The 22649-nt window shown below is 39.6% G+C and overlaps 1 protein-coding gene across 2 annotated transcripts in view; it reads left to right on the plus strand.

The window, feature by feature from the left end:
• The window catches only part of LOC126251810 (uncharacterized), an 82871-nt gene that overhangs the window by 42259 nt on the left and 17963 nt on the right, over positions 1 to 22649 (plus strand). For both annotated transcript variants that reach the window (XM_049952454.1, XM_049952453.1), the window contains exons 6-8: positions 6559 to 6631; positions 11682 to 11804; positions 20960 to 21056. In XM_049952454.1, coding sequence (XP_049808411.1) covers positions 6559 to 6631; positions 11682 to 11804; positions 20960 to 21056 — 293 coding nt within the window. The remainder of the gene's footprint in view (positions 1 to 6558; positions 6632 to 11681; positions 11805 to 20959; positions 21057 to 22649) is intronic.

A 22649-nucleotide genomic window follows, 5' to 3' on the forward strand; every position in this document is an offset into this window, starting at 1 on the left:
GGACGTATCAGTGGCTTGCTGCACATGTTGGGCACAGTGTATCGGTGGTGTGTCGCTGCTTTCTGCAGTGGTCTGTTGCACACTCTCACATTTGTAGACCAGATCCTGGACATCCAGACAGAACAGACGCTTCCTAAGATTCTCACATTGTGAGTTCAGCAGTGACTGCCCAAACATCATCCATGGAAAAAAATAGGGCACATGTTGCACATGATTTGTCACCAAGGACCATTGGGAACTGTGTGCTTGTAGCAAGACTAAGATCGCATGTGCCACTGGCCGGCCGCCACTGACACCACGACACTGCCGAGCATGGCTACTCTGGTGTCATGAAAGCATTGACTGGAGAGTGGGAGCTTGCTTTGTTGTCTTCAGTGATGAGAATAGGTTCAGTCTATTTGTGATAGATGTTCACGTGTACGATGTAGACCAGGCTTCTTGGAGTGTGTAGGGGGAAGGGGGCATCAGTCACAACTTGCAGTCACAATGTGTCTGCTGGGCAAAATAGCCAGTGCCTGCTACTTTGCACAGGTTGTACAGTTGTTATCCCTGTGCTACTGCCATTTCTTCAAGAGGAAAGTGATGTGCTTTTTCAACAGGACAGTGCCCCTCTACATTTTGCTGCTGAATGCAATGTGCCCTTCACAGTGTACAACAGCTGCCCTGACTGGAAAGATCACCATGTCTGTTGCCAATTGAACGTGTATGGATCATATGGATGTGGGAACTTACTTCTTCTCCAGAGTCTACTGGAACCATTGCCAAATTGCAGGAGAAGATGTAAGGTGCTTGGGACAGTCTGTCACAGGACGCCATTAGACACATTTATGATTGTTTTCATGCAAGAATACACACGTCTGCATTGCCATCACAAGAGTGGGTGATGAGGGGGGCGGGAGGGGGGTTACTCTGTATATGGATGCAACTGTTTGGTTTGGGCACCGTTTGCTGTGATGTGTGTTTCATTTGGTCTGTATTTGTTATGATATATTACTGCAATGATGAACTTACTTTCCCATCACTTCAATAAAATGGCCTGTCCTTGACAGTGTAGCCTTTTTTTGTCTATCAGTGTCCTATGATTTATTGCTGATTACACAAGCAATTATTACATCTCCCCAGCAATATATCTTGCGTGCTCCTAAACACTTCACATGATCTTTCATTGAACAGAGTTTTCTCAGATTTGTTTTTAAAATTCTTCTTGTTAAGCTTTTAAATAAAGTCCTGAGTTACCTCTTTATTATTATTTTAACACAAACTTAGAATCCATAATTTACTTGGCCAACTTAAGAACAAATATATGAAAAATAAAAATCTTGATTATATCACTTCAGTGCTGGCAGTTGAGTGTAAAGTCACTAGAGAACATCGAGTCCAGTATTTATATCCTGACAGTTTTAGTTTTGGTTGAGATGTTTTCTACTAGATATTGTTTTGAGTTTTTACACATATAGATATTCAAAAACAAAATTTATGCCTCTGTCTTGTATTGTTGTTTATGCAGTACATTCAAAAATGGATAGCAATAGTTATCCTGAGTCTGACATTGAGTTTAGCAGCCCCGAAAATGATGAAAAATGTTTTATTGGAGACTGTAAGTTTGCCTGTTTGGTGAGTGATACATAATAAATACATCTTCTATGCTCCAACTAACTCCTCCAAGATTTCCAAGTGCAAGAAGCCCTGCTGTTCCATTAATGAAAAACTACAGAGGATGTCATACCATATGTGATCAATTCATTGACAATGATTGATCAACATCATTGTCACAAGAGACAATCAGGCACAGTAAAGAGCAACATATTTTCAGTGGAAGGACATATCAGCAATGAAATTTGAGTGTTAATGCTTTTGTAGTACCTCAAAGTACTGTGATAAATCCCAACAATCGAGTGTATTTGACAAATTGGACAAAACACCCGATACTTGCTACACTGATGTTCTGACAAGTTCTGGGTTTTTCTCATTTCTGGATGCTGAAAAAATGCCTCATTCTTTTTCACAGCTCTGCGTACGATCCTGTGAACCATCCACCAGCAATGCTAAACAAAATTTGACCTTTACTGGAACACCTCAATAACAAATTCAAAAGTTTGTGCCTGCCAGAAAGATATATAGAGATTAATGGGAGTTTGATGTTGTGTAAGACAGATTTCAATCTTTCACTGAAAAGGGTAAGGTTTGGAATTGAGACATTCTTGACATGAGAGTCCCATAGTGAGTATGTGTGATCTTGCATTATATGTACAAGAAAAGGTATAAAATGTTACGTAATGTATAAAGCCATAACAGATTGTTGTGATATTGATAAAACCTCTTCTGAATAAAGGTCATTGCCTTGCATAACTACTTCACATCTCCTAAATTCATTGACTTGTTTGTTCAGAGAAGTGATATGTATGGATTTGGACTGCCATCCAGAAGAGACACGTCTCCATCATTTTGTTGTTAGAAAATTAAGGAGGAGGAAATTATGGGTTTTCAGAAGGTAAAAGTGACAGCAATTTGTTGGAAGGACAAGAAAAAAGTGTCTGTCTTGACCAGTATTCACAATGCTGAAGTGAAAGCTGTAAACAAAAGACACAAAGAGGGGCTGAAGCCAGCAGGAGCCATGGCATTTGACAACACAATAGATGGAGTAGACAAAGTAGATCAGCTCTTAGTTATCAACCCACCAATGCATAAAAGAGGAAAGAGATGTTACAAGAAAAAATTTTTCATCATATCGAACCAACTTTGTGGAACACACAAGTGCCGTTAAGAAAATGAGGTGACAAGAAAAATTATCTAGAATTTCATGTTCTTATTGAGAATATTATTTCAAAACACCAGAAAGAGTTCACTTCACAAACAGCAGGTCACCTGTCTTCAATCAACAGTGCCAGGCAACTGATTCTCCAACCTTGGCCATCATTAATTCCACCCACTGTGAAGAAAAAACATGTGACATGGATTTGGATGATAAAAAACTGAGTTTGGGAAGGTGATTTGAGGAAGGCAAGAAGGGAATCAAGATACTTTTGTGAAGTATGTGATGTCACACTATACATTGTTTCCTTCTTTCGCACTTACCAGACAGCTACAAATATTTAGAGCCATTGACAAAACTAACGATTAGACTTCATATCTGTACAGAAAGTAAAAAAAGAGCTTTTAAATTCTAGAAAACTCTGCTCAGTGTATAGTGCATTAGTGTAACTGTGATCTTATTTATGGTGTCCTTAAAAAATTTGCAACTTGTTATTTTAAGCTGTGAAGGGTACCTGTACATTCTATATGCGAGATCATTCATTAAATTATGTTTTTTATTAATAAAAAAATACAGTTCCTTGGAACACACTTTGTAAGCAAAATCCATATGTTAACAGACTGATAGTATCAGATCAAGAAGTCCATTGCAACTTTCTGACATTTCATCTTCTAATTAGCATTTGTTGAAGACATACTGTCAAACTTCAGCCTGACAAATGAATGTAGAATTGCCTTTTAAATTTTTTGAATATGAAATGTAATTATGTTATTCATGATTAAGCACTGCATCAACACATACCACCTGTTCTTCAGTCTCTCTTGATGGTAACCAGTTTGGTCCTTCTTTGTAAAGATTCACACATCCTAAACCAAACATTTATTTCCTTATCTCTGTAAGTTTGCTTGGATTTGATGATGAACAGTCAGTCGCTGTCATGCCTCACAATACTAAAACCAAATCGCTGCTCAAATGCAATGTTTGAGCACACTTTCAATTCTGTTCAACTTTATAAACACCTGCCACCATTTTATTCACATATTTAAAACTTTATTTAGTACAGTTACGTGTTTTGTTCAGAGCACAGGTATAGTGGTAAACACTGCCAAGTTTGCATCTTCTGTGCTGCCTTAGACCATTTATTTTTTATCTTTTCTTTCCTTGCTTAATTGCCGAAACAGCTCTGTTTTCGTAGAATGCCTTCCCTTGGGTTGTCAAAAAAACTTTTGAATCTTAATCTGGTTGATAATATAGCTTGTAGGTATTTTCCTAGGAATACCTGCAACCATTAAAACACACAAAACCAAATTCCCTACAGTGGGAGGTGAATAAATAACACACTTTCATCTGACATCGTGTAAAAGAGCAGCAACACCACACTGTTGCAATTATTCATCAATAAAACTCTGTTTATGGATAATCTATCACACATGACTTTCAATTAGTTTAGAAAAAAATCTTTGTATTCCCTTAACCTCAAGGTAGGTAGGCCCCTCTCAGTCTGGGCTCCTAGTGACCTCTGTCTCTGTCTCTGTCTCTCTCTCTCTCTCTCTCTCTCTCTCTCTCTCCCCTTTTAATTCTTCCCAATTTCTATTTCCATCCTGAGGAAGGAACTCGAAGTTTCAAAAGTTGGGTATAGTTTTTCTTACTTTCGAATGTGTCTTCTGAAGCCATTCTGTCTCCTTGCAATTTTACAGCTTTCTTATTTGAATTTTTCTTTTGATATAATTAGAGAAAATGCACTTTTTTGCCTCCATGCATAAGAAAGAAACTCTTAACTCCAGTAGTTCATATTGGTGTTAATTTTTTCACCTTCACTTTGTCATTTAACATGAAAAGCCATTTTATCTCATCCTTGTCACTGTGATACAGGTGTTTATATTTTACTTTTACAGAAATAAAGATATAGTAACTACCTGTGCTCTTAAGAAATGTATACCAGTTAAGTACCATATTTTAAAGACTATAAGACACATCTTAATTATTATCAGTTTTTTAAATAAATTTTGCAATTTTTTTATTAGAATGCAAAGCTAGACTAAAAACAACTCTTAGTTTATAAAACCGAACTGACACTTAAAATCTCTGAACATCGTCATCTGAACTTTCTTCTCCCTCTTCGTCGTCATCATTCTCCTCTTCATATATAAGATGGTCTCCACTGCCATTGAGAGCATTACGTATGTTGAACTTCTTGAAAGATTTAAAAGTAATACCTTCTCTCATTCTAGACCACAACTGTTTCATCCACTGACACATTTGTTTGATTGTAGCTCGTTTTAAAGCTCCCTTCAACATGAATTCATGTTGAGTTTCATCCATCATCCATTTGGTTCATTCCTCTCTCATATACATTTTTAATAGTTTGTTTATCGAGATATCAAGATGTTGCAATTGTGAAGTAAGTCCTCCCTGAATGACAGCGGGCCTTGTATTTCCTTTTCTCAAGTTCTCTTTCACAAAATTATTCAAATGACTACTAAACTGATTTAGCACAAGAAGAGAACTCTTCTTCAATAAAGCACCTTTCCTTTTCTTCCACTCTCTGCTCATCTCTAATTTCATAGCAGCCTTCTCCATCCCACTCTTGTCATGTACATGAACACCACCACCTGGCAGTATTTCAGAAGATTTTGGCATTGTTTCACACTTGAAAATGATCACTGGATTACGATGAGCATCATCAGATTAACATGAAAGGGCAACACTGTAGTGCATTTTTTCATGTTCACTTGTTTTTGTAGTTACAGTTTTAGTACCTTTCATGGCAACAGTTCTGTTACTTGATACATCAAATGTCAGAGGAGTGTTGATCATAATCGCTATATGGTTTAGTTCCACACTGGTTTTCTTTCAGTGTTGAATAATAAAGCGGTAGAAAGATATATTCTCTTTTCATACTCTTGTAACATTTTCTGAGATATTTTGGTTTTGATTCACATGCTAAGTCAATGGCACTTCAAATTTGTAACACCAACCAAGAACACCCTTAAAGTCTGTGAAGTTCCACTGTAGTGCTATCTTACGAGCGTGTATTTGAATAATTTTTGTATGAATTCCAGTGCCATTTTGACAGTGTCCTTGAGTCTATTTCAGTATGTCATCTTCTAGTTTTGGCCATTTTGCACTCAGTCCTCTATTTGCACATCTCAGTCCTCTATTTGCACATAGTCTTCGTCTTTTTTTCAGTTCTTTCTAGCCTGCGAATCACGAATGGTGTTTTTCTTTCTGTTGGTGGAGGGCCGAAATGCTGCACTGCGGCTCTTGTTTCCATGTTCTTTTACATATGCTATTACTTTTCAATGTATAGCCCACATCATATGAATACCTTTTATTTTTTTCCATTACAAAATTAGCTATTAACAAAATTATTGAACTGTTACTGATAACGTAAAGCACTTTCAGTTCAAGTTCACTGGCACCGTAGATTGCAATAGCTGTGCGAATATATGGCCATTTTTAAGACTGGTGGGAATTTTAAATCAAACACTGGATTTTTTATATTTTGAGTACAAGATGCACCTGAATTTTGGAGGCAATTTTTCGAAGAAAAAAGTACGCCTTATAGTCCATAGAATATGGTAATGTCTCAGTGCTTCTTCATTTGGTCATTTGTGCTTCAATACTTCTCTGAATTTTTACATTGTGGGAGAAATTTTTGCATTTAGTATGTTGTCAAATTTTCATAAGTAAATTTGGAAGTGGTTTATTAAAATGACATTAAGCTTCATTCTTCCTGCAGAGCAGAATACATGAATTATACAGTGTCATATACTTTATAAGAAATAATTTTGCTTTGTTTTCAGGATCTTCTAGCCCTTCATAATGGAGCTTGGCCCAACAGTGATATGGATAAAAGAACATCCTCTGGTTCTGAAGGTAAAATTAAGTATTTTGAATTTTTGTTTACAATTGTGGTAAAGGTAAATGAAATGTAGTACCCATTAAATGTAACAAAATGTTGCCAAAATTTGAAAAGACTGCTATATTATGTATCTGGATGGTAAATAGTATATTATCATGGAAGTGTTGTCAGCAAAGATAGCCCAACTAATTTTAAAATGGCTGAAGAAAGAATATTACTTGTAATTTTAAATGAAATCAGGTACAATTGACAAAAAAAACATCACCTACTTAACCTCATATTTTAAGGAGAAAAAGTACATTTGCAAGATATCAGCCCCAGCATTAGATCCTGAGTGAAAATTTAGGCCATGATTTTGAAAATATGCAGTTATGGCCTGAAAGTACAGCTTTTAATCATTTGCAGGCACTGATTGTTTGTCACTCACTCTACCCCACTACAGCTGCATAATGCCTGAGTGCAAAGTGCTGTTTAGTGGAGTGAGTAAGAAGTTTGTGTTCATAATGTGGGTGAACCAACAGGCGACAGTGCTTTGTTCATTGTGCCCAAGTGCACAGTTTCTAATCTGTGGCTGATGCCAGATATCTTTTGGATTTGAACACTTTGTCACGATACTCAAATGAACTGTAAATTAACAAAATGAATGAATGTATCATTAAAGAAGTAGCGTAGTGCTACTTAATCTTTAACATAACTGTTGTGCATTATTTTCTTTGGATTCAAAAGCTGACGCTGCATTTGTGGGATTTGTGCTACTCTTCAACAAGAATGGCATGATTAAATTGTAAATCGAAAATCAGTACATGGAAAAGATAGATCGCTGTTTACCTTAAAGATGACACGTTGAGATGCAGACAGGCACTACGAAAAGCTTTTGACCAAAAAAATGCATTCTGGTCCAAGCTGCTGGAGTGTTGGTCATGTGTGCATGAGGTATGCTTGTTTGTGTGAATAAATGTGTGTGAGTGCTTTCTGAAGAAGATTTGGCCAAAAGTTACTGTGTAAGTGTTCTTTTGTTTTGCCTGCTACGATTCAATGTCTCATCTTTACAGTGAGTAGCAATCTATTTTTTTCTTATATTTTTGATAATCCAACATGGAATTCCCATCATTTGTATATTGTTAACTTCATTTCATAACAATTATTCTCTTGATTAGATATATTCATTTTGATTTTCAAGTATTGTGTAAGTACTGGTACAGAATACCAGTATGAGAATATTGTGAAAATTATATTGGACACATATTATGTGTTTGATGTTGATATATTACATACTCATTTGACTTGCCTCTTTTTTGTGTAAAATAACATGTTCTCTGACAAGATTTCAAAAAGCATTGGACACACGGCAACCTCCCCCCTTCTCTACCCTCGCCTTCAACATCCTGTGAGTAGGAAGGCTCTGGTCATCACTCTGCTGTACAATACTTCGTACTGGGGCATTAGGCAGCAGCAGTGGGACAGGGCAAGTGACAAACAACAGTGTGTGCAAATGTTTAAAAGCTGCAATGTCAGAAGGTCGTAACTGTGTACTATCAGAATTATGGCCCAAATGGTGCTGATATCTTGCAGGTGTGCCTTTTTTTATAAAATTGTAAACTGACAAAAATGTGATGTGAAGTAAGGTAAGAAATTAAAACAGTGATGATGATTAGGTGATCAGCCATATTGAGTGTAATAAATAGAGGGGTTTTGAACAGAGTGACACATACTATTATTTACGCAGGAATATCCTTTGCTAGTTTGACACACAGTATCATTACATTTCTGACCAGTGGGGTAGATGAATGTAGCTATGTTGACAGAACTGTACTGACGTAAGTATGAGGGCATGTTGGCCTTGCCACAGTGACACTGGCTCCCGCCAGATCACCGAAGTTAAGCTTTGCCGGGCTGGGTTAGCACTTGGATGGGTGACCATCTGGTCTGCTGAGCGCTGTTGGCAAGCAGGGTGCACTCAGCCCTTGTGAGGCAAACTGAGGAGCTACTTGATTGAGACGTAGCAGCTCTGGTCTCGTAAATTGACATAAGGCCAGGAGAGTAGTGTGCTGACCACATGCCCCTCCATATCTGCATCCAGTGATGCCTGTTAGCTGACGATGATACGGCGGCTGGTCGGTACTGTTGGGCCTTCATGGCCTGTTGGGTGGAGTTTGTTTCATGTTTGAACTCCTAGTAGAGGTAGCAAGAAGGGTATCATTCCTCTTTCTACCAAGTATTAGCTCAGAATGTGACAACTGCAACTTGTCTTTTATCTCTTTGTAACATCGGGACGTAATAATGGCAATAGAAATCATTACGTGGAGTCACCATTAACCACATGAGACCTACAATTCACAGGCATTGATATTACTGCAATTTAGGAAATATCACAAACACAAGAACAATAAAAAACAGGGTTTTGTAGTAGTGCCGGCAGTGATGTTTTGAAGCTTTCCATCATGCAGCTTCCTGTAGCATACTGTCATGCATTTCATCACTACAATTAAGGCCTAGCTTATGTTGTTGTTGTTGTGGTCTTCAGTCTTGAGACTGGTTTAATGCAGCTCTCCATGCTACTCTATCCTGTGCAAGCTTCTTCATCTCCCAGTACCTACTGCAACCTACATCCTTCTGAATCTGCTTAGTGTATTGATCTCTTGGTCTCCCTCTACGATTTTTACCCTCCACGCTGCCCTCCAATGCTAAATTTGTGATCCCTTGATGCCTCAAAACATGTCCCACCAACCGATCCCTTCTTCTAGTCAAGTTGTGCCACAAACTTCTCTTCTCCCCAATCCTATTCAATACCTCCTCATTAGTTACGTGATCTACCCACCTTATCTTCAGCATTCTTCTGTAGCACCACATTTCAAAAGCTTCTATTCTCTTCTTGTCCAAACTGGTTATTGTCCATGTTTCACTTCCATACATGGCTACACTCCATACAAATACTTTCAGAAACGACTTCCTGACACTTAAATCTATACTCAATGTTAACAAATTTCTCTTCTTCAGAAACGATTTCCTTGCCATTGCCAGTCTACATTTTATATGTACCTCATACATCATATTAACCATTAACTGTAATTGAAGCAGATCTTGTCCTAGCACATCCTAAATGAATCAGTTGTTAACAAATCTGCTATCTTGAAAAGGAACGTTATCAACATACGAATATAGTAAACTGTGTGGTCATGTGCATTGGCCATGCTGTACAGGAATGACTGGTGGTGTTGCCTACAAAACCTAATATACATATTGCTGGGCCACCTTTACATTCATAAAAACCTTACATATGAATAGGATTTATCAGTGCTCTTCTTCCTCAAATCACAATGGGTGTTTCTCTCACCTTACCAAAATGTATTGCCTTCCACTCGTCATTAGTGTTCACATATTATTGCTGGTTTTATTTGCTATCTATATGGCTTCAAAAACTGCAGCATATATTATCATTAACATTAGAACAATATTTTTCACAGAAAAAAGTTTATGACAATTCCAGTTGCAACATTCTATACACCAATCAATATGCAATATTGCCATGTGTGGAGCCCACATTTGCAAAAGCGCGAGTGATTCTTGCCGAGACCAGCAAAGGTTGAGAGTCTCATGACCTGCTAGGTAGCCCTGGATTTGTCTCCATTGTTATCTGTTTGTATCAATGGTTTTGATGATTTACTTTCTCTGTAGTTTTTTTGGGGATTCTGATATGTGTTGTGCATAATATACAATATTCCTTTATCTGTACACACAGTTGTCAAATTACTGTTGTGGCTGCAGGTCCTGCTGAAATGTCTTGTTATGAACCAGCCATCCACCTTGGGGTTCAGTGATTTAAAGGAGGAGCCACAGTGCAGTCTTCCTTGGTGAAACAGTTTTGGAAAAAGAGGTTTAGTATTTGGCTTTCTCCCAATCATTGCAAAACAAATGAATAAATCTCTCCATCACCGTGTTGGACAGTAAGAACAAAATAATGTGTGTATTATATTAATGAAAATTGTTGAGGGTTGCTTTCCAAAGCTTGTTTATTGTTACTCTGAGACAGATGGACCATTGGCAGATGTATTATGATGGCAGCGTTTAGTGTGTATGTCATTACCTGGCAATATATACAATGTGCTGGCAATGAGGCCTTCTGGAGGCACATGCTTAGGGCGAGAGAACATTGGCATGCATAATAGACAAAGATGATGGAGCTAGTGGTGGCTCTGTGGAATCGCTGGCTCTGAATCACTGGCACTCCTTGCCTCCAGTAGCAAAATCCTGAGGAATCTTTGAGCCGTAGTGAAGGGTCTTTCGCAAAGGATATCACTAAAGCCACCCATTTTAGGAGGATCTCTCCCATATCATTCTGCAAAATTTTCTCATCGGTCAAATTATTTAACAGCAAGTTTCATAGCTTTTCATGCTAAAAAATACATATGCACTCACCAGACAAGCTATTCTTGGAAAGCATTCCATTGTTATTGTTTTAGTTTCTCTGGCAGCTGCAAGCCCTGTGTCAGCTCTTTCGTTGAAAAATTGTCTGTATTGTGCAAATTATGAGCATTCTTTTAGGTAGGCAAAACAGTCTGTGTGTGTGATGATCGCATCTGGTCAGACAATGTGATGACTTTCACGGTCCAGCTCCAGTCTCGCTTGTGGCTCAGGGCCTCCTGTCTTGCATTTGGTGCCCTTTCTGGCCAAAACATTACAAATTTTGGATCTTCGTAGTAGAACTTCTTCTATTTCTTCACTGTATTACTGAAATGTTCTTACTTGATAGTCCTAATAAATCATTGGTTACCTCAATATACAATACATAGTGATGCCTGTTTGTTCCCGATTAGAATGGCAATTTTTAATGTTGATTCAGCTTCTAAACTGATTAGTAGTAATAGCTCATGTACTTTTCATTAAATAATCATTAGTGGAAATTGATGCAAGGGATCAAATGAAGTTCAGGTGATAGTGGTTTTCATGTATCTTGTGTGCTGTGTAGAACTGAAACTGCATACACATTACCAAATGAACAATCACAATCTTTTCATATTTGAGTGTTGTTCTCATTTTTGTATTTCTGTTTTGTTTTGTTTTTAGGGGGACAGGAAAAAATAGTCAGGGCATTCACTGAAATAATGAAAAATATGTCTCGAATGAAGACCTGTATTCGACCAGCAATGTGCAAACCATATGGGAAACAGTCTGAAGCACTACAAAAAAGTAAGTATATTTTGGCATGTAGTTAGTAAAATCTGAGTTACAAGCTATCATAGCATACAGAAATGAAATAATGCACATACTGTCTAACCACTGAAACTAGAACAGCACAGGTTTTAAAGAAAAGACAAAGTATTTTTAAATTTTTAGAACATCTTCAGAATTAAAGGATAGGTTGAAAAATATATCTGAATAAGACTGTACCATTCTAAGAACAGATACCAATTAATTTTCATTTCCTTGCTGACTGTAGACAGTGTGACTGTGGAAGAATCTCTATAGACTGGGTGTTACGAAAAGAAGGTCTCATTTGATGAACTGAATGAATTTTTCTCAGCACCAACAAACCCCTGTGTTGTAGTGAATTATCACCTGCCATAATCCTCAGACTACGTAACTAACCAAGACACTTTCCACATAAAATGCATTATGATTAGTACCACAAGAAAAGCCATAACGAGAATAGCTTCTGAGGTGGTAGGCAACAGGGATATCAAAGTAGCCCTTATCAGGAATTTTGCAGATAGCCTAGTGCCTGTCTCAAAAGACCTGTTTAATTCTCCTCTCATGAATGGAACATGTCCCACACCACAAGAAATCATAGTCCAGTCTATCACTGAGACTGAAAACCGAGAGTCATTTTACGATTACCAACCAATGAGCATAGTACCTGGGATATATAATTCATGATCGATTAGTGAACGCTAACACAAAAACTATCGCTCCCATCTTTTGTAAACACCATAGTACAAACACTGCATTAATTAAGGTAATTAATGACCTCACACAGTGATGACCATGACATACATTAATGGTGATTGGGATTGGTAACAATTGACATGTAGCGTTAGTCTTTGACCATCAATACATAATAATAATCAATAATGAGAACCGTTCACTACAGGGGGGTAACAGTTTAATTAGGTAGGGGGTGGGTTGGTGCAAAATACTGCTCACTTCGCAAGTGTACCAGCTAGCTTTTTAAACACCCAATTGTTTTGTGAACATCACATCCCAAAAATACAGTCTTGAGTAATTTGGCTTCTTCCATACCACATTTGAGCTGGAGCCATATCATCAACTGTAATAGGACTTCTGTTCATGAAATAAACTGCAGTTTAAACTGCATAGCCCCACATTTTATTTCCAACTTTGGAACCAAACAACATGGATGTTACATTATTTGTAATAGTGAGATTTATTCTTTCTGCCTTACCATGCAGTTGAGGAAACTCTTTAGTTAATCACTGTACTTTTGTTTTTACACTATTCCTTAAAGTCAGATTTTTCCTGTCTTCAGATTGAAATGAGCTTCACTTTCACTTACAAATTTCTTGATGTGGTCATCTGTTTCACCTTTCCTATGTAAAAGATACACTTTCAAGACATCAGGGCATGTTATAAAATATTCTTCATTGAAGTAATTTGGTGGACATACCTTCACCTTATGTCATGTGAATAATCTCAAGGGGTCTCATTGCTGTATGCCTCACAGTGTTGAATGGTTTTCTAACTTCCTTTGCCATGATACATGTTTCACAACAAGGCATTTCATCTTCTGACACAATTTTGTCCACTCCGCCACACAGTTCTGGCATTTTTCCCCCAGGTAATTGAAATTAAAATGTCTTGCGACACATTTGGCAACAGCACCTGTTATGATTCAACTTCACCAACAAGGTTAGAACACATGAAATTTCACTTTGGAACCTTAATTTTTATATCTTCTTGGCTCTACACATGTGACATAATTTTCCTTTCATGTTGCATGTGTTCATTACTACCTCTGTCTACAACAAACTTGATATCTAAATCAAACAATGGAGAGTCTAGGACAGAACAACATCAATATGGAAAGGATAAGGGAGGTGATGTGTTGAGTCATAGAAAGATAAAATGATAAAGACAGCTAAAATATTTAAGCTTTCACGCAAAATTCCTTTTCCAAAGTAGAAAGCACACACATTTACACAAGTAAAACTCTCACACACATGGCCACTGTCTGGGGGGCACTGAACCCTGTCTGCAACTGCATCTGATGTGAGCAGCAGGCTACTAGGGTGGTTGGTGGGGGTAAGGTGGCAGCATGGAGTGGGGAGGGGGAGGGATAGCAGGGAATGGAGGGAGAAGTGTTAGTGATACCTAAGGGAATGTGCAGGGATGATTTGGAGACAGGATAGGGCTGCTAGGTGAAGCATCAGTAGGCCGTGCTGAGGGAGGGGAGAGGGAAAGAAAAAAGCAGAGTATGGGAATGGACTTTCAGGTGCTTTGGCAGGATATAAGGCAGGCATAGTACTGGGGAGAGAGCAGGGATGAGGATAGATAGATGAAGAACAAGGACTAGCAAAGGTAGAGGCTAGAGGGGTTGTGGATACGAAGAATACATTGTAGGCAGGGTTCCAATTAGTGCAGCTCAGAAAATTTTGTATTAGTAGGAAGAATCCAGATGACAGACTTTGACAGCAGTCGTTAAGGTGAAGTACATCATATTGGGCAGTGTATCAGCAACTGAATTGTCAGACTGCCTCTGCACAGTGGTTGCAGCTTAGTTTGTAGATCAAATGGCTATTCTCACATGTGGCCCTGCCTTTGGTGGGGTAGGAAATGCCCTTCACAGGGCTGGAGTAGGTGGCAGTGAGAGGATGTATGGGACAGGTCTTGCATTTAGGACTGTTGCAGGGATCTGAGTCATGAGGCAAGGTATTGGGAGCAAGAAATGGACAGTGATATTGCATAGGGTTAATTGGTGATGGAATACCTCTGTGGGAGGTGTGGGGATGACATGCCTCTTTTAGGTCACAATGAAGGTTAGTCAAAACACTGGTGGAGAGTGTGATTCAGTTGCTCCAGTCCTGGGTGGTACTGAGTCACGAGAGGAGTGCTCCTTCATGTTCAGTCAATGGATATGGTGGTGTGGGGGGGGGGGGGGGGGGCAGTAGGTGACTTGAGAGACAAGGTGTAGGACATTGTTTCTGGGTGAGATTGGGAGGGGTAATTTTGGTCTGTGAAGGCCTTAGTGAGATCCTTGGCACATTTGGAGAGGGCTGCTCATCACTACAGATGCAACAACTAGTGTTGACTAGATTGTATGGAAGGGACCTCTTATCATGGAATGGAAGGGAGCTACCAAAGTGGAGGTATTGTTGGTAGTTGGAAGGTTTGATGTGGGCAGAGGAACTGATGTACCCATCCTTGAGATGGAGATCGACATCAAGGAAGGCAGCATGTTGGATTGAGGAGGACCAGGTGAAGCAAATGGAGGAGAAGGTGTTGTGTTTCTAGGGGTATGCAGATAGGATGTCATTGTCCTCAGCACTTGTCATGAAGACATCAGTGAATCTGAACCATGTTAGGGGTTGGGGTTATGGCCAGTAAGGAAGGATTCCTCTATATTGCCCATGAATTGGTTGGTGTAAAATGGTGCCTTGTGGGTGCCCATTGCTGTACCACACATTTGTTTGTAGGTGTTGCCTTCAGAGTTGAAGTACTTGTGGGTGGGGATATAGTTGGTTATGGTGACTAGAGAAGACGGTTGTAGGACTGGAGTCAACTGGATTTTGGGAAATGTAGTGTTCAGTTGTGGCAATGTAGAGGGAGATGGCATAAATAGTGACAAGCAGGGTGCCAGGTGGTAAGGGAACAGGACCCGTGGAGAGGCAGTAGAGGAATGGTTGGTGTGTCTTATCCAGGGGACTGGGTTACAAGTAATAGGATGAAGGTGTTGGTCCATGAAAGCATAGATTCCCTCTGTGGGGGACAGTAACCAGCCACATTGGAACATCCTGGATGGTTGAATTTATGTACTTTTAAGATGCGTGTAGTAGGTAGAAGTGCGGAGAGCAGTGGGGAGAGAAGAGACTAAGGTGAGAGGTTAAGGGATGGACATAGGGATTTGAGGAGGGACTGGAAATTCTGTTGGATTTCAGAAATGGGATCACTGTGGCAGGATTTATAGGTGGATGTGTCTGATAGCTGATGGAGTCCTTCCTGCAGTTCATTACCACAGTGATGGAGCCTTTTTGACATGTAAGATTATATGGTTGGGATCCTTTTTTAAGTGGTGGATTGCAGTTCTTTCTGTGGGTGTAAGGTTGGTTTCCGTATTGAGAGATTTGGGGAATGATAGTGAGGCAAGATTTCACGTTAGGAAATTTCTGGAAAGTTAACAGGTTAACAGGGGCAGTGGGGATGGATCACAGTTGGATGGAGGAGTAAACTGAATCTCGCAAGTTTCAGTATTGGTTTTGGATTGAGTCTGACTGATGGGATCGATGGCATGAAAGTGTTTCTGCTGTAGGGTCTGGGATAAGGAGAGAAGACCGTTAACTAGTCCAGTATTATTTAATTGAGGAATGGGGCTAAGGGAAAGGCCTTAAGAAAGGACTGATATTTCCACTTTTTGAGGGCAGGTCCAGGTCTGTGTTGTGGGTCTGAAGTCTTAGTGGAAGGAGGGATTGTTGTCAGAGATGAGTAATTTGCTGATCATTCCATTTTAGGGAATTCCATGAGTCAACAACAATGCGGAAATGGTATGTGAGACTGCATTCTAGCTCAGGGATATGGAAGTTTTTCTGTATCGGCACAGATGGAAGAAGCAAGGATCCATCATAGTGAATAGAAAACACATAAAAATATGTGGTAAAAATCACAAAAAGCATTAAACAGATGAAGTACAGTGGGAAAAAATGAAACCTAATTGAGTAAGGCCTATAGTGAAAGACAAAATGAACTCAAATCAATGTATAAACAAAACGAGGTCAAAGAGAAAAATAAATAAGAAGACAATAATGGTAGGATGCAGGTAGGTAGGTAGGTGGTTACGTGTGATGAGAGGGGCAGCAGGTTTAATTGGATTAGGTGAGGCCAGTTTGTGTGAACTTGAATAAGGGAAGAGAATGAGGGAGGGGAGGAATGGGTTGGTTAGGTGCATGGTGCACCAATGTCTGTGTGGCACAGTAAGGTACAGAAAAACTCACAAGGGTGAAGGGAGATAATGATCAATTTGTAAGGTCCAGGAATATTTATATGAGCAGGAAGAATGTGGATCACAAGATGCTGCAGATACAAATAATAGTAACATGGGAAAACAGCACTGGATTGTGTGGTGGAAGGAAAGCCATTAGGCAAAATCAAACAGTGGAAATTTCAGCATGGAAGAGCAACAATATGGAAAGGAAAATTGGTATGTCCATGTTGAGGTGGTGTTGAGTCACGGGCAGGCACAATGAAAAAGACTGCTAAAATATTTAAGCTTCTGGACAAATTCCTTCTTCTGAAGTAGAAAACGAGCAGGCACACACACACACACACACACACACACACACACACACTAGGCCACTGTCTCCAGGGACTGAGGTCCGACTGCGTGAGGACAGGACAGGACAGCACAGCACAACTAGAGAAGGAGAAAGGACTTGGGAAGATAGAAAGTGTGTGTAGTGCTGGAGCAGAAGTAGGGAAAGGAGCAGGCAGGTATCATGGTATCTATTTTATCAATTTTCTTTACTTGCTTTTCTGTTGTAAATACTCCTGGGGTGGAGGGGGGGGGGGGGGGGGGGGAACTGCCTTTGCTGATTTATTCATTTTCTCGTGTTCCTCTTTGTAATATTTTGCAGCTGGATGATTTGTGTTTTTGCAGTACTGACATAGAGGCAGTCCTTTTATTACCCGACCCCCTCCCAGATGACATTTGCACAGGTAGAGCATTGTGTTTTGTTCTTGTTACTGCTAAGTATCATTTTACTTTCACTGACATAGTGATCTAAACATCCACATTCAAAACACCTCCTAATTTCCCATTGTTTTTATTCTGATGTTTATTCTTGTTGGCTGCAGCTTTGAATGCAATACATATTTCATCTTTATTTTTCTTCATTTTATCTTCTTTTAGTGATGTGTTGAATAAAGGTTTTTCAATGTTTCCTCTTCCTTGGCAGTAAAGTCCCAAGCTCTTCCAAATTGTTTATATTCATCTGGTAACTTTGTTATTATCCATGCATCAATGCTATTTTGTCAGGATTCCGCCCCAGGTGATTCAGTCTTGAATGCTAGGGTTTGCACTTTAGCAATAAAGGACATCGTAATTAGATTTATACCACATTCAGAGTTGTAGAACTTTGTAGGTGTATCATACATTTCCGTGGATATTTCATGGGTAACAAATGTTTTTTAACATGACATCTATGGCCCTCAAAATGTAGTATTTTGCAAGCGTCTCTTTCTGTTCCCACATAGATATTGCCAGTAAAATATCCAACAAGTCCCTTTGCCATGAACATCACATTTATTCTCCATAATGGAAAACTTGTAGTGTCTTTTAATTTGAGAACTCTGTTTAATGCTGTTCCTTCTGCTGATGAAGCCAAAATATAACACACAATGTACAGATCATCTTACTGGGAAAGCCAGTCTTTTTACACTCACAAATTCTCACTTTTCTTACTTTCCCAGATTTCCAGCTGTACAGTGCCCATAACTTGTCAAGGTATCTGATTGTAAAATCTGGTGATTTTCTTTAATTGTTTCTGACACTCCACAGAATTTCTTTTTTTAAAGAACATGTAGAAGCACTTAGCTACAAAAAAAGACTGGTTTCGTTTTTTATTAAAAAAACAACCAACTCATGTTACCAACTTATTAAAGAAACAGTGCTCTTATACCAACTGTAGTCTTACATTAACAGGTACTTATTTTTTTGTTGGCTGTGATCTTTGTAAATCTCTGCAGTTGATTGGTGTATAAGGCCGGAAGTTGATAAATGATGGTTAAGTCAGTTTGTTCTAGAGATGTTACTGGAAGTTAACTCCAAGATTTTCTGGAATAGTATGAATAATGAATAAATAAACAAATAATATACAGATTCTGTGAATCATGCAGTACCAGGGTTACCATAAGTTCTGGAAATCAGGGAATTTCAAACATCTCAGGAAAATTTGGAAAAAAAAGAAAAACATTGGAAAATCTTGTTTTCGTCTCAGTAGATGAAATGGTTTGTTTACTGAGATGTTATGCATCGTCGGTGGGTGACACAGCTGAGTACATGCGCCACTTCCTACTCCCTCATTCTTGCTGCTTCTCCCCTTCCTATCACTCCCCTCAGCTTGCAGTCAGTGCTGCCACCACTTCTTGCCACTAGCCCAGCAGCTGCCGACAAGAGGCAGGGAGGCGTCAGGAATGGTTTATTTGGATCTGATTCTCAGAGATTGTCGAAACAGCTGCTGGAGATGGTGGTCATATGTGTGCATGAGTGATTATGTGAATATATGTGTTTGTTTGTTTGTTTGTGTGTGTGTGTGTGTGTGTGTGTGTGTGTGTGTGTGTGTGTGTAAGAGAGAGAGAGAGAGAGAGAGAGACAGACAGAGACAGAGAGAGTGAGTGTGAGTGTGCGTGCGCGCTCGTTTTCTGGCAAAAGCTAAGGCTCACAATTTAGTTGTGAAAGTGTGATTGTCTTTTCTGTGCCTGTTTGTGGCTCAGTGACCATCTGTACAGTGGGTTGCTACCTATCCTCATTAGTATAGATTCTCAGAGTATTTGCGCAAGTTATCTGTTGCATGGATTTATCACCACAGTCTCATTACACCAACATGGTGTCTGTGACACATGAATAGCTGGCCACATGAGTGGACTTCCATGATGGGACAAACCCACAGGCCATTTCTGTGGGTATGTTTAACAAATCAGGCCTGCTGATCTCAAGCCCACTTAGCACTTAGCTTTCCCACTAATGTGAAAGCCCTGCAAGCCTCACCGATCTGCCCACAGGCCGGGTCTGTTTGTGTGTGGCATAATGCGGCTAGTTTTCCTGGTTTAACCAAGGTCCCAGGACTGTGGTGCTCCTTGACAGGCCAGAGGCCACGAGCGATGGATTTCAGGAATTGCGAGTGTCTCACCACAAGTACATTGTTCAGTGCGGTGTGTTATAGACATTTTATTTGTTCTGGTACATTTTGGCACTTCGAAATTAACTTATATATTAGAAAGTATGGACAGTAAAAAGAAGATAATTGTGGCAGTCACTGGCTGTTTGTATGCTATGTACTCATTAATTTATCAAAAGAAAAATCAGACAATATCTGTACAATTATAGACACAGCGCCGTGGGTAATAACCAACAATAACTGAACATAGTAGAACCAACATTTTATTTGTGGTCACCTGTAGTACTGATTTACATAACTCTTCCCTGCCTTATATACTTCTTTCAAGGGGCCTACTGTTTTCTGAAGTTCTTTTTGAAACCAGTGAAGGTATTTTAAATCTGTATTGTAGCTCCAACGAAATGTGTATCTGTGTCACCAAATGTGTTTCCTTTTATTGAAGTAACAATAGTGGTCTTTCTCCATTTAAAAACAGTTCATTACAAAAGATGTTGATCTTAGTACTCAAGATTTTTGCTCATTTGGGGGAGAAATACAGAAGTCCTTCCATTTGTTGTCAACTTATGTCTTCACTTATACTTGAGATCTCCAAATTTGTCTGGTATAAATGCAGAAACTTGTTGATCAGGGAAATACCATGGAATTTCACATGAGGAAATTTGTGGCAACCCTGAGTACAATTCACTAATGGCCTATCTTAACAGATTGAACTGAAATCAGCATATCCTTTCACTTGTTACTGTTTAATAGATAAATGGCTGATACAGCTCTTTACCTTTCATGATTGCTGAACATTTTATGCCACTGTCTTTCAGTGATGCATCATTGGTTTGAGTTGTAACCGACACAGTTAATTGTCCCTTTAACCACACACACACACACACACACACACACACACGCGCGTTTCAGTACACATGATTCTCTTTGGTCACTATCAAAAATGTAGACGTGTGTGTGTGTGTGTGTGTGTGTGTGTGTGTGTGTGTGTGTGTGTGTGTGTGTGTTTGTGTTTGTACTATCTTTTATCATTTAATAAATGGAGATAATTAGTGATATATGTAGTTCATATTGAAAGTTACAATCTGGTTAACTGCATTACTCCTAGCTTAGTGTGTGCACAATTTTTGCATTACTCCAGGAAAGTCATATGCTGTTTTCTAGATAATATGTCATGCTGAGTATAATCACATTGGTTAACTGTATGCCTAGAAGAATGTGATATCTTATGTAACGACCATTAAAAATGTACAGTAAAACCATGTATCTTTTCTGGATTTACAGCATTGGTAGATACAATTCAACTTGTTCAGTCTCTTCGCTCTTTTCTACCACCTCCACATATTGCTGTTAGCAGCTGGAAAAATGAAGACAAACACAGGTAGGCAGTACCTAACTTGCTTAATTGAGTTGCATCCTGTCACTGACATGGTTCCTAATGAGTGTGGCTTTTCTGTAAAATAAAAATTGGCAGCTGCCATCTTCTTTTAGGTTGTGGGCTAATGCTGTTCAATGTAGAATGCAGGACCATATTTAAACATGCTCTTTTTCAAAACAAAAATGAAGATATCGTAGTTCGTTGTCCAAATAAGTACTAGGTGATGAACTTGTAAATGAATGAAATATGGTACCCCTTTGCAGTTTAAGTGGTACACTGCATTACAGGTATCTCCACAAGTCAGTTTTAGTATGGTTCATTATGATAAAGTATCAGGAAATGTGATGTTGGTGGCTAAACATCCTTTTGCATTGCTCCCTTGCTTGGGTTTGTTCTTGATTTATGTTTAGATCTGGTATATGTGCACCAAGTTCCTTCACTTCCAGTGTAAACTATTTTCAAATGTTGCCCAATAAACTTACACTGAATTCATATTCTACTGTTTGCCAGCTAGCAGTATGCTACAGTTATTTACAAGACCCAAGACCTCGACCAAAATACACTCACAAAAAGGATATTGCTAGTAAAACACTTCTTCCCAAAAACACTATCACCAAGCAAGGAAATTCTTAACAACTAAATATAATGGAACATGTTTTCTTGCACTTCTTTCTTCTAATCATTTATGAAACTGTCACTAGGTGCTGCCACTTATGTTACCTTACTGTAATCCACTCTAGTAAGACATTTATAAACTTAGTGTGCCCTTTCTACAGTGGATGGAACTGTCAATGACACAGAAAAAAAGATTTTCAGCACTATCAAGACATTAGTATTAAATGTTGATTGATGGCATATCAAAATACACTCCTGGAAATGGAAAAAAGAACACATTGACACCGGTGTGTCAGACCCACCATACTTGCTCCGGACACTGCGAGAGGGCTGTACAAGCAATGTTCACACGCACGGCACAGCGGACACACCAGGAACCGCGGTGTTGGCCGTCGAATGGCGCTAGCTGCGCAGCATTTGTGCACCGCCGCCGTCAGTGTCAGCCAGTTTGCCGTGGCATACGGAGCTCCATCGCAGTCTTTAACACTGGTAGCATGCCGCGACAGCGTGGACGTGAACCGTATGTGCAGTTGACGGACTTTGAGCGAGGGCATGCGGGAGGCCGGGTGGACGTACCGCCGAATTGCTCAACACGTGGGGCGTGAGGTCTCCACAGTACATCGATGTTGTCGCCAGTGGTCGGCGGAAGGTGCACGTGCCCGTCGACCTGGTACCGGACCGCAGCGACGCACGGATGCACGCCAAGACCGTAGGATCCTACGCAGTGCCGTAGGGGACCGCACCGCCACTTCCCAGCATATTAGGGACACTGTTGCTCCTGGGGTATCGGCGAGGACCATTCGCAACCGTCTCCATGAAGCTGGGCTACGGTCCCGCACACCGTTAGGCCGTCTTCCGCTCACGCCCCAACATCGTGCAGCCCGCCTCCAGTGGTGTCGCGACAGGCGTGAATGGAGGGACGAATGGAGACGTGTCGTCTTCAGCGATGAGAGTCGCTTCTGCCTTGGTGCCAATGATGGT

The sequence above is a fragment of the Schistocerca nitens genome, chromosome 4 (assembly GCF_023898315.1).
Source record: "Schistocerca nitens isolate TAMUIC-IGC-003100 chromosome 4, iqSchNite1.1, whole genome shotgun sequence".
In the NCBI taxonomy this organism is placed as follows: Eukaryota; Metazoa; Arthropoda; class Insecta; order Orthoptera; family Acrididae; genus Schistocerca; species Schistocerca nitens.